Source organism: Pelodiscus sinensis, chromosome 17 (genome assembly GCF_052426305.1).
Source record: "Pelodiscus sinensis isolate ZL-2025 chromosome 17, ASM5242630v1, whole genome shotgun sequence".
In the NCBI taxonomy this organism is placed as follows: Eukaryota; Metazoa; Chordata; order Testudines; family Trionychidae; genus Pelodiscus; species Pelodiscus sinensis.
In genome coordinates this window covers 24,331,308-24,349,447 of record NC_143068.1, presented here as the reverse complement: position 1 = coordinate 24,349,447, position 18,140 = coordinate 24,331,308, and the positions used below count along the sequence as shown (strand labels likewise).

Below are 18,140 nucleotides of genomic sequence, written 5' to 3'. Positions count from 1 at the left end.
ATTGAGTGAACTGAGAGTAGAATAAACATGTTAATTTTATGTAAATATGTATATACATAAATGTTTGATGACCTCATTTTTCTTGCAATATGTAATTCATACTTAGGCCCTTTCTTCCCACTAGCCTTAGGCCCCTCATAATCTTAATTCAGCCCTGATCACACCTCAGTCTCCTCTTGCACTATGTGAAAACATTCAGTCTATCCACAATATGGATATCCATGGATAGACATCAGTATCCACTGATCCACAGGGCTCTACTCCCAAGAGACACTGTGGCCAATGAAGAGGGGTGTAGGCCTGCTGCTCCTGGGAGCCAGCACCCCATGCCAGCAGTGCAGCTGTACTGCTCACAGCTGTGGCATCTCCTGTATGGGACTGTACAGCCCCACTGGTGGCAGGGCTGATACAACTGCACTGCCAACTTCCAGGAACAAGTGGAACCCCATGGATCAAGATGTCTATCTGTCGATATCCACATCCCTAGGTAGACATTGGTATCCACGCAGAGCTCTATAGACCAGTACCCACCTAGGAATTACCCATACTGCTTTCTCTGCTCCTGGGCTCTCCACATATCCACCTGGGTTCTTATCGCACACCCATTATGATGGCAAATTAACTCCTATTGACACAGGTGCCTGGAGTAATAAAGCCAGGGACTGGTTTGGAACCCCATTTACCAAATTTGCTTTTCTCAAAGCTATTTATGTTAGAGAAAATACAATGTCTCTAAACTGTACTTTAGATATAGTCCTCAGTTTTGCACCATTCTTCTCCAATTACTGTCAGCATCTTTGCTTTCTATGCTAGAACTTTGAAAAGGGAAGAACTCTGGATACTTATGTTCCCATATTATTAACAAACTAAGTCTCCTTTTTCTTGTAATACACTTTGCTAGCAGTACTAGTTTTAATTTGAATGTTTTCAGTGTAATGTCCACTGTTAGTGCTGCTTTAATAATATGAAAGGTTCTTTTGGCTCCTAGCATGCTCTAAAAATATGCTGACAATACTGTCATTCTAGCCAACGCAAATTTATCACCCCCTCATCTCACTAAGGAAAGTGGGTGCAGCCTAGCTAGCATCTTGCAGTATACCAGGACAAACAGTAAGTAACAAAGCTTTATTCTCCAGTAGAGAATCAGGAAAAACTTAGGCTAATTTTAAAAGTTATTTACAGTAAATTAAAACCGAAGTTACACACTGCACTAACTCATCAACTATGGTGTTTTAGGAAGTTTTTTCCTACGTTAAAAGCACAGTATTCCACATGTGTATCATGGAAGGACTGAAAACTATGATGGGGTCTCAGAGTATCCTGACTGCACAAGCTTTGTGAAGAATGCATGAATGTATTAAAAATTTACATTTAAGAACTTGTCTACACTACAAATCCTTTGCTGGTATAGCTGTACTTGCAGAGCCCCCTAGTACAGGTGAAGCCTATACTAACAGAAAGGAGTTTTTCTTGGTGGCATAGTAAACCACATCCCCAAATGGTATCAATGCTTCTGACAGAAGCATTCCTGTGGCAGCACAGTTATGTGTAGTGAGGGTTTTGTTGACTACTACGTCAGCTGGGGAGGGTGTTTTTTTTTCCTCATTGCCCTGGCAGACAAAACTATGCCAAGACAACTTTGCAGTGTACACTGGCCCAACATTCTCCTTTCACACATTAGCATAATAAAGTGGCAACATAATGTGCAATACATTAAAAATCAAACCTACCCTTCATTAGGAAAAAATGTATGCTCCTACCTCCTATTAAATAACATGGGCTAACAATCTTAGTGAAGACAAGGAAGTTTGTAGATTTAAAGTGTTAGCAAGTTAATTTAAAACTATGTGGGAGGCTAGAATATACTTTGACTTGCTAATACATTCCTCTTTCTGTAACTTTCTCTAACTTTAAAGTATTTTGAATCTTAAGCCATTAAAAATCATGAGGCAAGCCCCAGAACACAAGATTGGCTTCAAAATAATTAGTTATTAAAATAGTAAGGGGGGGTTGGACATTTGCCATCGGGTTTTTGAGACTTTAGGGTGCACTTTTTATACTGCTTTTCTTTGAGACCATGAGGACTAGACACTTTCTAGAAAGCTAATATTCTTGTGTAATAACATTGCTCAAGAAACGGGGAATTTACAGAGACCAAATATTGCCTCAATAAAAACATGAGGTGGTAAGATGGCTTCTAGTAATTATATTCAATTTCACTGCAGCTCTTTTAATATACTACTTTGGGACCTGGCAACTAGTAAACACATTAAGTCTGTAAAGCTTGATTGCTAAAATGCCGCTCCCCCCATGAGTTTTACAATATACCTACGAGCCACTCTCATTTTTAAACACAGGGATACAGTCTACTTAGCCCTGATAAAAGTGACCAGGTGTTTGAACAATGAATGTTGGGGCCTGGAGCCTCTCTTAAAAATGAAGGTGACTACACATTTTGTACACATTGGTCCCTTGTTCAGTGGACAAATTGCTAACATAGCTTTATTCTTGTTCTGGGCAAGACCTAATTATTGAGAGGTTTGACAGTTTGACCAATCTGAAGATCCTACTCTATGGACAGTTGCATGATCTGGAGATTGTCCAGAAATAAACATTCATCCAGATAGAAGGAAACTGGAGATCTAGGACCACAAACCATTTTTCTAAAACTGTTTAATAAAAAATTGTGACGATTCCTGAAAAATTGGGGAAACCCAAAGCATAGAGTGTGTCACCTGTCTCAGTCACAAAGAAACACAATAATCAAAAAGATATTTAAGTTTAATACAAATTTTATACAAAGAAAATGTGAAAAAATACTTCCATATGCTAAAAGCAATTATGCTTCACAAATAAGGCCAGCTAGGCTATTTTTGACACAACTGCAATTCACGAATATTCTGTTCTCAATTTTTTTTTCTTCTAATACTTTTTTTTCCTCTAATGTGGGTAACTAGCTGGAGACTGTACAAATCGCATCCTTTTATAAACAATGGGAGAAATCAACATGACTAAAATGTACAACAAAATGTACTGGAATGATATAATACAATTAATTTTCTCATATACATACATTACCTTTGCTTTGTTCAATGCTTTCGTTTTACACAACATACAAAATGGTACTACAGTATAAGTGTAACAGACAGAATTTTCATGGGTTACTTTCTCTCATACTGTACTGTTTCATGCTTACATAAAAATGTAAATTCCATCATATAAATAATACATGCTCTAGCCCAGCATCAAAAGTCCTTCGCCCATGTTTCATGATACATAGTCTTCTCCAAATCAAGTTCTTGTTCCATTTGAAAAGCATTTCAAAGTTTTTTAGAGACAAATTTTTAAAAAAACTGAACTATGAAGCATAGAAAAAAAATTCCACTTTTCTCACATCTGATACTATTGACCATAAATCAGGTTACTAAACAGTTGGTATTATTCTTTCTACTGTACTGCTGTTAAGCTGAATGAAATTTAAAATGGTTTCCTGTAAACAATATCATTTCAAACAGTCTGGTCACTGTAAAAAACAAACAAAAATACCCTCTTTGTGTACTTCAGGCCCACAGATTGCAAATTTCATAATTTGCCCAATAAAATCAATTTTTAAAAAGTACATTTTCAACTTTAGTTGGACAATTTTTTTTTAATTCCATTTCAAAGTGCTCAATTGTTTTTATTCCCAAATAAGATGATCAGATTCTTTCTTGATAACTAAAGAAAGTGATTTTGTGGAACTTCAGTTCCTTAAGTCCAGTTTTCAATGTTCATTCGTGATAAGGCTATTTTAATCTTTCCTTTACCAACTTCAAACACTCTTTATAAGTTAAAGTCAATACAAATATAAAAAGGAGATGGTACTCTAACTTTAATGACATCCACAAATTGTACATTATTTACAACCAAAGCATAGATTTAACATGGATTTTACCTCAGCTTTTTAAAGCCAGCGCTAATGCTTTACATTAATGTAGTGTAGTTAATGCTTTGTACACATATACAAAGCTAAAGTCTGAACCTTTGAGGTTAATCCAAAGAACTGTGTTTATTTTCACATTTCTATTAGACAGATTTTATTAATTATTTATTCCAACTGTCGCTTGGGTTTCTTGTTAGTAGTTAGACTCTTCGTACTTGGACTGGCATTGTGGTCTGAACATACTGAACTCCAGTTCTCATTGCCACTGTCCCAGCAGAAGGACTTACCACTACAGGAATGGTCTGTGGATTAAAACCAAGCAAAACACATATTGTTATGTTAAAGGTTACATTCACACCACCACAGAAATAGAGCCCATCATTTTCTAGTGAAAAACTAGAAATAGGATCTTTTATTCAAGACTTAGCAGCTGTTCTAAAGGCAGAAAATCTCCTCAATTTCCCTATAATCTGTTATGATATACAGCAGTGATTCTCAAACTTCATTGCACCATGATACCCTTCTGAAAACAACAACAACAACAACAAAAAACATTACCTAACTCCAGGAGAGGGGACCAAAGCCTGGGCTTGCTCAAGCCCCACTGTCCCAGGCGAGGGGCAGAGCAAACCATGAGCTCCACTGCCCCGGGTTAGGGGGCAAAGTCAACACCAAAAGGCTTCAGCCCCAGGTATGTGATGTGGGGTCCTGCAACCTGAGCCTTGTTGCCCAGGGCTTCTACCCTTGGGCTTTGGACCTGGGCAGAAGGGCTCAAGCTTCAGCCCTGGATCAGTGTTCCTTCTAATTTTTCCCACTCCTGAACAGAATGAATTCTGTTATTGGAGATGTGAGACAAGTTGCCTTAATATTGATAACACAACATTTATGCGGCAGGGATGGGGCTAAGGGGTTCTGAGTGCAAGAGGGGGCTCAGGTCTGCAGCTGGGGCACAAAGGTGAGGGCACCAGCTGGAGGTGAAGGCTCTGGGGTGGGGATGAGGGCTCAGACCAGGTTGGGGTGCAAGGGCTCTCTGGGACTGGGCTGAGGGTGGGGTGCAGGAGTGTGACAGGGGAGCAGGGGAAGGAAGAAGGTCTAGGACCAGGTCAAGACATGGAGGCTCTTGAGTCCACACTGCTATGATCAAGAGTTCCTCTGGGACAGGCTGCTTCAATTATGGCGGGGAGCTGCTCCAGAGCCAGGCCTCTCTGGCCTCAGGAGAGGAGCCCCTCTGGGGCCAGAATGCCCTGGCGGAGGTGGGGGGACTGCTCCGAAGCTGGGCACCCAGGCTGCAGTAATGTTTGGGCTGGGGGGAGAGGAACCTGGATCAGGCTCTTCCTCCTCGGGCCACCTGTCTGGATGTTAGATTGGAGGAGGTGCAGCCCTCCTCTCCTCCTTGCACGGGTGCCTTGAGTGCTTGTGCAGGGTCATGAAGGTAGTTACACAACTGTGTAGCTTACAGGGAACATAGTCCTGGACTCCAGGAAGTCCAACATCAGCCCTGGCAGTCCCACGAAAACAAGGTCACAATCTACTATGGGGTCTCAACCTACAGTCTGAGAACCACAGCTACACAGAGATAAAGGAACAGGTGGTCCCGATGGCTATTATAAGTACTCTGTCTGTTCTTGAAGAATTCTCAGTAGTTAGCCCATTTCTGTGTACATTTACCAAAACTAATACAGAATGGGGCTGTGAAAATCCTTTGTTACTTAGAGAAACATATTTGTGACTTCTCAAACTGGAATACAAAACACACAACTTTATAAGTGCATTTAGGGTTTCGCAATTCCATTAATAATATTCTCCCCAGGAAGGGACTGGTCCTGCTTTGGGCAGGGGGCAGGACACGATGGCCTCCTGAGGTGTCTTCCAGCCCTAGGATTCTATGATTCTAAGGATTTCTCCCCTGCCCCATATGCTCAAGCACAAGTGAGAATGAAAAACATATGTTTTCGTAAAAACAATAGTGTAGATAATAGTGCAAGCTTATTTTGCACAGAACAAAAACAAAACCCTACTATTACTGCGAACTGTCTTTTGCCATGTTTACACATTGTCTATACCAGTGTTTCTCAACCCTTTTTTTTTTATAAAGTACCACTTTAAAAAAAAAAAGTATCCCCAGTACCTACAGTTTTCAGACACACAAATTTTTTTTCTACCATTGCAACACATTTGTTTAAATAACTTAATCGTAGCCGGGCAGACAATAACATTTTTGGGTGTAAAAAGTACAAAAAATAATAAAGCGCTGTAAAACTTCAAACAAAAATTCAGTTTTCTCCAAATATCACTTGTGTTGATGTACCCCTCAGACTTTTCTCCAGTACCCCTAAGGGTACTTGTACCACTGGCTGAGAAACACTGGTCTATACTAACTCTCTTGTTGGTATAATTTTTTTTAATGGAAAAAACCTGCACCCTTGGCCAACATAAGTTTCACGGGCAAAAGTACTGGTGTGGATAGCACTATGTTGCTCCATAAGGAGGGGGGGAGGGAAGAGGGTGTTCATTACGCCAGCAGGAGAGCTCTCTTGTCAGCGAAGAGTGGCTACATAGAAAACCATACCATGGCACAGCTGTAGCTATATGGCTGTGCTGCTGTAAGGTCCATAGCATAGACATGACCTTAGTAAAGAAAATTTTGCAGTTCTGTCATGAATTCCAACTGAAGGCATCAAAATGCTTTTACACACATTAACAAATTAAATCTCATAATACCCTATTTGGTAGATATTTTATTCTAAAGCTAGACATATAGAAGCACAAAATGGTTAAGTGACTTGCTCAAGCTCACAGCAAATTACTGGCAGACCTGAGAAGCAGATCTCTATACTTTAACCTTCCTCCAGACATGTAAGTCCGTTTGCTCATAACAGCAGCTTCTAATCTGTAAAAAGTATGTTCTGGCACACTTCTCCTGGAGCCGAACTGGTGACCAAGCAACTGCATGAGTTTAAGGATGTTAAATTGCGGTTATCTGGCTACTCATGTAAATAGATACAATCTATATTGGCTACATGATTAGTCGATAAAGACTTCTCTGCAGAACTGCAGCGGGGGGAGCTCCCGGAGCCGACTTGATCTGGGACTGAGCAGTCTTAGCTCATGATGGCTCCAGGAGCCACCTGGGCTGCGGCTCTGCATTTTAAATTTACTAAGAGCTGCTGGGCTTTTACTACATTTAAAATGCAGAGGTGCAGAATCCCAGACCAGCAAGAGCCAAATCCAGCAGTCCCTGTTCGCAGTGGCCAGGGGCTGCTTGGTGGGGAGGGGGCGTGTGTGTGAGGGGGGAGCCAGCTCCCTGCTGGGATTTCCCCCCCCCCCCCCGACAGGAGCTTCTAAAGGAGGCAGCGGGGGGATGGCACTGTGGAAATGGTGCTGGGGGAACTGGCTTTTAAGCCAGCTAACCCCAGCACTGCCGCCTGTTCCCTTCCCTTGCTGCCTCTTATACAGAGGTAGCAAGGGGAGGGGAAAGCAAGTAGTCGAATAGTCCACTCGACTACTCTCTAACATCCCTACATCAATTTCTGTCCAGAAGGCTTTAAAGGGAAAGAAACAAGGAGCACAGGTTTTTGGGGAACTGAAAGAGATGCCCAAGTCCTCCTTCTGACATAGACATAAAACTGCACAGAGAAGATGGAAGAAGAAATGCACATTCTCCACAATGTTTCATAGAGCGTTTTACACTAGTGACTTGGTGGTATTCAGCAAATATTGCTATTATCCTTGGCTAATCAGGACTGCAAGCATTGAAATATTTACCATCTCTTTTGTGAGAAAGTCTACTCATTGCAGAAGCTACAACATTTCTGCAGAAATGGAATGATGACAGATTTAGAGCACTTAACCATTTATCACTATTTTCATTCAAAGAAGAATAAAAAAACAAACATGGAAGTTTACGAAGTAAATACAAGACTATTGCCATTTAGTAATCAGGATGATTTTTGATGTGCAATGGGGGTTTATTGGAAGTCATTCAGAGTAAGGACTCAATTGGTAGATAACAAGAAACTGAGGTTGTATTGGTGCTACAGAGACTGGCTATGCCTATGCTAGGTATCAGCTGTTCCACTGCAGCTGTGCCACTGTAAGGTCTCCTGTGTAGCCACTCTATGTCAACACAAGAGCTATGCTGGAGAAGGTGTGGGTTCTTTCATATTCTTAATGGATGCTGACAACTTATAAATGTAGATCAAGATGAGAAAGTCACCAGAACAACTCCAAGCCCACAGGCCATCGTCGGACTGAGTGTTTGCACAATCCAACCTGGGACTCCCAGCAGGCTGAGGGAGGGTCCGTTACTGGTCCCCAAACCCCACCCTGCCCCACTACTGTCTTGCCCTCTGCCCTTCTTGGAACTCTATCCCCAAGGCGTGACTTCAGGGATCATCAGGGGAGCCTGGTGCCACATACTGGCAGCAGTTGCACCCACTGTACTTTCCGCCAGAGCCCCTCGGTGATCCTCAAAGACACATCCTTGGTAATCGGGTATCATGGTGGAGAGGGCAATGATGGAAAGGGTTGGGGGTTGGTAACAAATAGCCTGCCCCCAGGAGTCCTGAGCCAGACTCTGCAATCATTCTGGCTAGGGATGGACAGCGGACTAAAAGTTTGAGACTTATGCACTAGAAAACTGTCTATTAGCAGTAAAAGTACGGAACTTCATTTTGCTATCTGGATCTTTTAAAAACATGTTTAGATGGGACTAATACTAACTTTTAATCCCTGTTTTACTGATCACGGTATGATATTTGTTAGGACTCCTTAAATGCATTGTGGTTGTTTCCTCAGAGCAGTCAATTTTTAAGCCAAGCCTCTCTACCTGGTTCCCACAAAACTGCACATTTGTGCATGCTCAGGCATTAGACAATTTAAAAGGTATGTAGCTATATTAGCACACACACAAGTTGTTTGTAGCTGTGTCCTAAAATCTTTTAGTACTTTCAGATTCCTTTTGACTCAAGCTGCATGCATATTCAGTAGGACAGTTGTGGACATTATCACCATTTCCTGAATGCCTGAAGAGGCCAATTTAGGATACTGGAGCATCGGCATTTCTCTAACTTGGTCTGATGCCTAAGGTCTGATTTTAGAACAGTTATAATGGCTTCTCACTGGTGTTGGAAGTCTGTCAGGGCAATGGTTCTAAGTACTTTCTTGAGAGGTACTGAGTGCTCTCTATTATGATTAATGACTTAGCTGTTGGGAAGGTTGTTGTTGTTTTTTAAAGTCATGACATCCAGCAAGAATATCCCCAGAGTGACAGAATTAATGGATAAGACGTGATGATTGTGCAACACTGTATGAAAATAACTAACACAAAACAACCATTAATATCACAGTATAAAAATGAACTAAGCCAAATATATGAACACTGGCTGAGTTACTTTTACTTTCAAACTCACAACCCAAAAATGGGTAACATATGATGCTAAGTGTCAGAGAGACACACGCATTTTTCCCTGTTAGTTTGAAGAACTTCAGGTTTCAGTGTGGAAACTGAGCTAAGTGCAGCATTAGAGAGCATTACATTGGAATTTAAGGCGTGTTAGAGAGTTTTAAGCATTAAATGGAGCTCATTTTTGTCTTGTCTGTGGTTGAGTATACAGGGAAAAAATCAAAGTGCCATTGGCACATATTAGTGGATAAAGAATAGTGGGTATAATCCCAGGGACACAGACATCATTCCCTCTCTCAGTAACACAGGTCCTGATGTCCAAGGCCACATTTGAGATCGAATGCTGATGAATGCATATTAGCAGTGCAATCTGCCTTCATAGTTACTGCCATTTCAGGCTAGGAGTCTAATTAGGGATGTAAAATCCCATGTAATTGGTTAACCCATTAAGCATGGAACTGGTTAAACACCTGGAGCAGCCCCTGCCAGGAATGCATCAGGCCAGATGTGCACAGGGGCTGCTCTGGATGCCTGGAGCAGCCTATGACCATGCCAGGCCCCACAAGTCTGGAGCAGCCCCCGTCCACAGCAGTTAAGGGTGATGCTTACCAGTTAACCTTTCACATCCCTAACTCTAATATACCAATATTATATAAAGCTCTTTAGGATACCACTGGAAAAGATGGTACATTAACTACATGCAATATTTATCACGATTTCTTGGTCAAATAACCAAAATCAAACTGGTAAATAATGTCAAAATTCTAATGCAAGCAACGAGTTGACTATCGTCAGTGCCTTAAGTATATGCCCAGTGGCTTTTCCTAGTTTCTTGTAATAACCAAATGATGAAAATGAAAGGCATGACAAAGATGGAATGTTGCACAGCAAAATAAGACATTTTGCACTGCAAATTGAGACTTGATACCAGTGAATTCATATCCTGATAGAGCAACAGACAGGAAACGACCCCCAAAAATATTGATGTATTTTAATGCCAGGAACAGTTCTATTGCAGACTTTAAATGATGATGATGTACTTACAATTGTGGGTTGAGTAGTTGGAATATAGGTGGTGGTCTGCGGTACCTGGACCAGTTTTATAGGCTGGTTGCTTGTCACACCTGTTGCTATCTGCAGAGACAGCACAGGTAACCTCAGTAAAAGTCTAAGCTTTTACATAAATTCCACCTAATTTATTATTACTATTGTAATATGAAATTTATGTTGGATGTTGTGTTAAAAATTTGCATCTTAATGAATTCACAGGTTACTTTTGTTAATAAAACAAAATTCAAATTATGAACATGATCAATGTACACAGCATGATGTTTCAGGTAGAACAATTATGTGAAAGAAATTCTAAATTTAAAAAAATTGAATATTCCATGGCAGAAGCCTTAGGTAACTGACTCTCCTCTTATCCCCGTAACACCACAAGATAAAGGTACACAAACAATGCATCCGGACATCAACTGAGCCAGTGAAGCCCAATATAGTTCACCACAGTTTCACCTGTGCATTCAAGTAAAGACACACACTCTTCCTCTCCTCAACTAGGTTCAACCACAAGTTACTCCCTTAGAAACCATATCAAGCCTGGAGATTTAATTTCAGATGTTACCAATGATACCAGAAATGAACAGTGATTCTCTAGTACATCATACTTCCTACTCTAGAGGACTAGCTCAATGAGACATCATGTTGGAATCACAACACTTTACAACATAATATTTTCTATTTTTAACATTTTTGAAAATTGTCAATGAGGCTTACACTGAAGTGAGGGAATGGGTACGGGCAGATATTGCAGTGGACCAGCCCCCAATAAAGTTGTTGCTTTAATAAAACTTGGCAGGGAAGAAGAGCATTACTGTTCTAATGGCTATTAGACAAACCCTGCCGATAAAACAATCTTTATTATAGACATTTATCTTGAATATGTTGTGATGGGGCCCCTTGCATCAAAGTACCTGCTCACCCTTGCCTGCAGAGCACTGTCAGAGTAGATGGCAAGAAGAATTTCATGCTTGCACGCTGCTCTCTTAACTGTAGATCCAGCAGTGTCTGAGTGCTGCAGTCAGTATTGCTCAGCCCAGAATTTGTATTGTATTGAAACATCCAGACCAGAAGCAACACTGATGGGCCCTGGTGAGAGACACGTCCAGTTCCCCATGGCTGGAAAGATGTCAAGTCAACGTGAGGTCTTATTGGGGATGAGTGGAGGGGAAGGGCGATCCTGGAGGATATCCTGCTTCTCTCCCTCCAAATGGAATAGTTTTGCCAAGATGGAGGAAAAATATAATTTCCCACCGCACTCACAAAATGACCCTCTAGGAATGTACAAGGGGTCAAAAATACTGATGTCCCAAGGATGCCTTAGGCTCAAGTTTAAGAGAAATCAGACACTCTTAGGCTGAAGTGACTGCAGTGATACTCACTGTAACACAGTCTTTGTTTTTATCAGCTGCACTGTCCTTTTCCTTTGGGGTGCTGGCTGTTTCTGTGGATGGAGGCTGTGTACTGGAGCTGGGCTGGGACGATTTATTTAATGTTTCTGGACTAATTTCAGTATCTGTTTCTTGTTGTGTTGCAGTAGCTAAAATAAAAAAAAAGTTTTATACAATATAGCTATTGGCAATGTGTAGCAATCAACATTCACCCCTCCCAAATGGCACATCTGTTCACACATAAGTGGATACCAATTCCACCTGTCCTGTATTTTCTCATTCTGAATAGCTATGAGATAGGCTTCTGAGAGGCAGATTACCTGACTGTGTGCAGGATTTCATATGCTCAGGCCAGTGAGCTTGCTGGCAAGGGTAGTCACAGTAGCTGGTATTCCAGCAGCAGTAGAAGATGGCCTCTTTCTTGCAATTAGCACACCACTGCTTCTTCTTGGTTTCATCCACGGCTTGCTGCTTCTCCAACTCCAGCTGCTTCTTTACTTCAGCAATCAAACGATCACGCTCCTGCTCTAGACTTTGCCGCATCTCCGCCATTGTCAATTCTAGTTGAGATGCAAAGAAAGATGAGTTTATATTTCTCCCACTGGTAAGGGTCAAGTTAAAACTGAAACTGTAAATACACAATATATTTTCACTGTATATCTGAGTTGGGGCCAGTCTCACCTGTATCTATTCATTACCAAGAAAACGTCTTCCACATTTTATCATGGAGCTATCATTTTTACCTTCTATCATTATTTATTAATTCTATTACAGTTAGCTTCTAGATGCCTTAGTTGTGCTACATGTGGTGCAAAAATATATTCCCAATCTGCTGCAGCTATTTTGCACAGCCTTTGACTTCAGAAGCCAAGAGCTTCAGTAGTGCTCTGTGAAATAGTTTTCAACAAATAAAGAGGACCACTGATCACACTCTCCTCCCACACACACAAATCCAACAATTCTATATTGTATCCCGGCTCCTTTAGATAAAAGAATGAATACATCAATGAATAAAATGAGATAAACAGAACTCGTACACAGAATTATGCGTCTGCAAAAATCCAGGCCCCAACCTTAATTTCCAGCACAGCTGCATAATGCTCAAAGGGATGAAATACAATAGTATTACACAACTTTGTCCCCTAAACCTGAGGCCAGTGCAACACTACCTGTTATGTAAAAGGGATTCAGGAATTCTGTAATCTGTGCTTCGCTGCAACTTTCCCCCTAGGAATCATTGTCAGTCAATGATCACTTTAGTGCAGCAGCAGTGTTTTCTGTAAGCTGTGCACTTGTGTAGCAACTCAGGAGAGATTTAAATGCTACCCAGCTGATTAGCAGAGCACCCACTGCTGGACTTTTGTTACTACTGGTGGTTCACAGTCACACATGCCTTGGTGCACATACAATTATTCCACATATGGATGGAAAAGATTAGCGGGAACATTATGCAGCAGTACTTTAATCATGTCATCATTTCCTGGCTATACAGTGGTGGAGATGTAGGGATTGCAAAAAGGTGATATAAAGCCAACTGTGCTGGTTCTGTGCTTACTGAAAAATCTTCCTGCCTGCTTACATTAGTATTGGGCCCCTTGGCGAGGCCAGAGTAGCATGCAGGGCAAGCAGGGCTGAGTATTTGTTGTTTTTTAAAAATAAATCTTTTATCCTAGAGTCAGTTACACAGAATCAAAAGGGATTTGAAGTCACTAAAAACCCCTCCAGCACCAATTTCAATGGGAACAGACCCAAACTTTGTGGGTACATCAGTGGAGGTTGGCTAAAAATGAGATCCTCAAATAGAACCAGGGACTTGAGTTCAAGTCCTTGAGCCAGTAGCTATTTACATTTATACAACTGGAAAAGTGTCCACAGGAGATACCAAGAAATACCAAAATAATCCATAAACAAGTGGCTGGGGAATGCCACATTTCCACATTAAATAGAGAGAGGAACAATGATCTTCCACATCCTTGGTGAGCACCCTAGCCCCTAAACTAAAAGTTATAGGAGAGGTGCATCCTTCCCTACCCCCACTCCTGGCCATTTTGTGAATCTAGTTTCCTCTCATTTTGTCAAAATGCCTGACATCAAAATGAAATATGTTTGAAATATTTCAATTTTTTTTGGTCCAACTGAAACTATTCAGCCAATTTAACACCAACATGAAAGCAATTTTGACTTGACCAAAAAAAGCATTTTTGGATGAATTATTTGTTGAAATTGTTTTGCAAAGCACGGTCTCTCTGAATAGGCAGCCCAAAATAAATAGGTCATAACATTCATTCATGAGTTAGGTCTCTTAACAGAGGTTATCTAAAGATCCGCATGGTGAGGACCAGGTTACTTATACGTTCCCTCAGAAAATTTTCTCCAAGCCTAGCTCTATTCCACTGGTTAATCTCAAAACTGTTTTTAACTACTGTTTTCAGGAAAACAGCAGCTGTCCAAGTTCCTGGGTACATGCCCAGTAACATCAGCACAGCACATTCTGTTCTATTTTCTAGCCCTTTACACATGGGCAATATGTTCTGTCGCATAAATGAAGCAAACATATACCACAATCCTTGAAATCATATTATTTTAGGCTGTACTTTTCATACCAAGATTGTGTTTCATTTCTGAGAGCTCCTGTTGATGTAACCATTGAAGTTTCTCTATTTCGATTCTCAAACGACGAATCTGAAATATTGAAGAGATAAGATTTAACATACAGGAAAATATAAATTTAGTGTATATAAAACATAGCTATGTAATCATTGAGAAAAACTGGGCTTAGAGACAAAGTATCCGATGGTTATTTACACTAAAGCCTCTTTTACACTGCTGTGTCAAAAAGGCCATAAGTGTAAATGAGAATTAGGCCCAAAACATTTTGACCAACTAACCAGGATTTCAGAATGCCCATAAGCTTCAATAAGAGATACACAAAGCACACTCTTAGTTGTGGGGGTTTCCTATAAACAAGGAAGAGACTTGTTTTAAAACTCAAAACTAGGATTGTGGAGGGACGAAGGGTGGACCATTCTTTCAGAAATCTTAAAAGAGCAATACACTGATGTGGAAACTACAGACCCCAAACCACTCAAAAGAAAATCAACCATCTGCTGGTGGCATTCTGATTCAGATGATAAAAATGAACATGCATCGATCTGCACTGTTTTGGATTTGTATCAAGCAGAATTTGTCATCAACATGGATGCATGTCCTTTGGGGAATGGTGGTTGAAGCTTGAAGGGGCATATGAATCTTTAGTGTAGCTGGCATGTAAATTATCTTGTGACTCTGGCTATGAACGCCATATAATACATGCCTACTCTCATCTTCAGGTAACATATAAACAAGAAGTGGGCCACATTATCTCTTGCAAATGTAAACAAACTTGTTTGTCTGAAAGACTGTCTGAACAAGTAGGTCTGAGTGGACTTGAAGGCCGTAAAGTTTTGCATTGTTTTACTTTTGAATGCATGCTTTTGTACATAATTCTACATTTGTAAGTTCAATTTCCATGATAAAGAGGTTGCACTACAGTATTTATAATGGGGGAATTGAAAAATACTATAAGTTGGACCTCCCTAGTCCGGCACCCTAGGAATCTGACCAGTCCAAAAGGAGAAATTTTACTAGACCAAGAGAGGTCATTTCTAGACCCCATCCATCACCACCCCCAGCCCAGCTCTGCTCCTGGTCTGACCGCTGGCTCTACTACCCCTACCCCCCCCCCCCCACACACACACACACAGAGCTGGGCTCCCAGCTCCCCTGCTGCCAGTCTGCCTGTGGGCTCTGCTGCCCTGCTAGGCTCCTAGCCCTTCCCCGCCACCAAGGCTCCCAGTCCTGCTGCGGCATCCCACTGCCAAACGGGCAAGGCTGCTAGCCCTGCCATGGCAGTCTGCTGCCAGGACTCCAAGCTCTGCCACAACAGCCCACTCTCCTGATGCAGCAGACTGCTATCCTGACAGAGCCCACTGGTTCTTAGGCCACTCTGCCGCTGGCCCAGCTGGACTCCCATGGCAGGGTTCCTGACCGCCAGCCTCCCTGCTGCCAACTTAGCAGGGCTCTCAGCCCCTGCAGGTCTCCTGCCTCCAACTATCCACTGGGATTCTCTGGTCCAGGAACATCTATGGTCTGGCAGGACCCTGGATGTTGCTGGACCAGAGAGCCCCAGTTTAGAGAGGTTCATTCTGTATCTCTTTCTCTTTTTTAAAAAAAAATGCAAGTATTTGTTATTAAAAAAAAATCAAGTGAAGTTCATTTTGCATTATAACAGATATCAACATATTTGAAAATGTAGAAAACATCCAAATATCTATGTCTGTCTATACCTATATATGTAAGAGAATTTGTGCATGTGTGTCTGCCTTTCTGTCAACAAGTCCGTTTGTTCAATAACTCCTTCTACATGGTAAGAGCTAGGACCACCACATTTGATATGCAGCGTCCTCTTATCTGGACTTAAAGCAAGACCAAGGTTTGGCTGTGCCAAGAAAATGTGCCTGGAGTTCAGATTGTTTTCCATATTATGGAAAGGGAGAAGTCTGATAGGATGCACAGTTATGCTCCACAACAACCAATGGGACCGTAAGCATAAGAGGGAACTCTTACACTGCAGTGATCACAGGAGCCGCTAAGGGCTGATTGGCAGCACAGAAGGAACCACTGGTGGGGGAGGGGGGGCAACCCAGCCAGAATCCCTCCCCAGCCTGTGAGGAGCCAGGGATGCCCAGCCCTGCCCCTCGCCAGGAGCCACTGGCCAGCCAAGTTCCCTCCTGTCCCCCCACGAGGAGACACCCCATACCTCCCATGACTCCTACACCTCCTACCCCCTGCCATGAGCCCCTCCATGTCTCCCTGTTCCCTGCCCTGACTCCTGCACCCTCCACATCTCCAAGCCCCCTGTCCTGATTCCTGCACCTTACCCCTCCTTGATTCCTGCACCTCCCCCATTTCCAGCCCCCTGTTCTAATTCCCCCACATCTCCAAAGCCCCTGCCCTGTCTTCTGCACTCCCCACACCCACAGACCCCTGCCACAAAGGACCTGAGTAATGTTGGGTAAATCATAATCAAGGACAATTGACTGGGGCTTGTGCTGTATGACTAAAACCAATGGTGTAGACAATCAGTCGGGATGGAGCCTGGGATTTGAAATCCAGTGAGGGGCAAGAGTCTCAGAGCTCACGTTCCAGCCAAAACACAAATGTCTACACCAGTCGTGGGCAACCTCCAACTTAATGGGGTTCTATATGTGGTTCATATGACATTTTGTTAACCTATGTACAGAGTTGCCAGATTCTGCTGGTTTCGGTCCGTGTAGTTTTTTTCTTGGTACTACTAAAGTGACACGCAGTAAAACAAGGACATGTGAATGTGGTGCATACTGATTGCACACATTAATTGCAAAAGCCGTGCATTCCCTCTGCATCCAATCAAAGCACTGCTATAGTTCACACAGCAAACCCCACAAATTCTAGGTACACAAGTGCAGTTAGCAATACCCTATCCTAGGACAACAATCTTTCAGCCCACTGACAAAGACGGGCCCCTCACGTGGCCCACTCACTAGTGTAGGTTGCCCATTGCTAGTCTACACTCTCACTTTCAGCCCCAAGTATGAGCCTGAATCCACTGACTAGGCTCTGAGGGTATGTCTACACTACCACCCTAGTTCGAACTAGGGTGGTAATGTAGTCAACCGGAGTTGCAAATGAAGCCCGGGATTTGAATTTCCTGGGCTTCATTTGCATGTTGCCGGGCGCCGCCATTGTTAAACTAGTTCGGACTCCGTGCCCCTGGCTACACGCGGCACGAACTAGGTAGTTCGGACTAGGCTTTCTATTCCGAACTACTGTTACTCCTTGTTCCAAATTCAAATCCCGGGCTTCATTTGCAACTCCGGTTGACTACATTACCACCCTAGTTCGAACTAGGGTGGTAGTGAAGACATACCCTGAGATCTTTGGCTTTTTTGCTGATGTTGTTGTGTAGACACTCTTCCACTTGTGCTTTAAAGTAAGTCACTCCTGTTCCAGTGTTTTCTCTTGCTTAGGAAGTTTGCATTATGTAATCAGTTTATACTATTTTTAAAATAAAACAGAAAAAACATCAAAGCAGTGAGATAACTCTGAAAGTAAGGACTACACACGTACAGCTATTGACACAAAATACAATCCTTTCATCTAAACAATGAATGATAATAAAATAATCAGGAGTCTTTGGAGAGAAGTATCAAAGCTATATTGCACCTTCTACAATGTGATCATGATAACCTATTGGAAGACAAATGTTTAAAACAAAATGAAACAATACAAAATGCTACACTACAATAAAGCATAATTTAGAATTTAAATCAGTCAAAAAAAATTC

The 18,140-nt window shown here is 41.9% G+C and overlaps 1 protein-coding gene across 10 annotated transcripts in view; it reads right to left on the bottom strand.

Moving 5' to 3' along the window:
- Positions 1–2,763: 2,763 nt before the first annotated feature.
- Positions 2,764–18,140, bottom strand: part of ZMYND8 (zinc finger MYND-type containing 8) — a 165,524-nt gene continuing 150,147 nt past the window's right edge. For 5 of the 10 annotated variants that reach the window (XM_089769693.1, XM_089769698.1, XM_089769697.1 and 2 more), the window contains 4 exons: positions 14,380–14,458; positions 12,097–12,336; positions 11,768–11,925; positions 2,764–10,460 (listed from right to left, as the gene is read on the bottom strand). In XM_089769693.1, coding sequence (XP_089625819.1) covers positions 10,263–10,460; positions 11,768–11,925; positions 12,097–12,336; positions 14,380–14,458 — 675 coding nt within the window. In that variant the 3' untranslated portion in view covers positions 2,764–10,262. The remainder of the gene's footprint in view (positions 10,461–11,767; positions 11,926–12,096; positions 12,337–14,379; positions 14,459–18,140) is intronic. The other 5 variants (XM_089769699.1, XM_075901562.2, XM_075901561.2 and 2 more) reach the window with 2 other exon arrangements.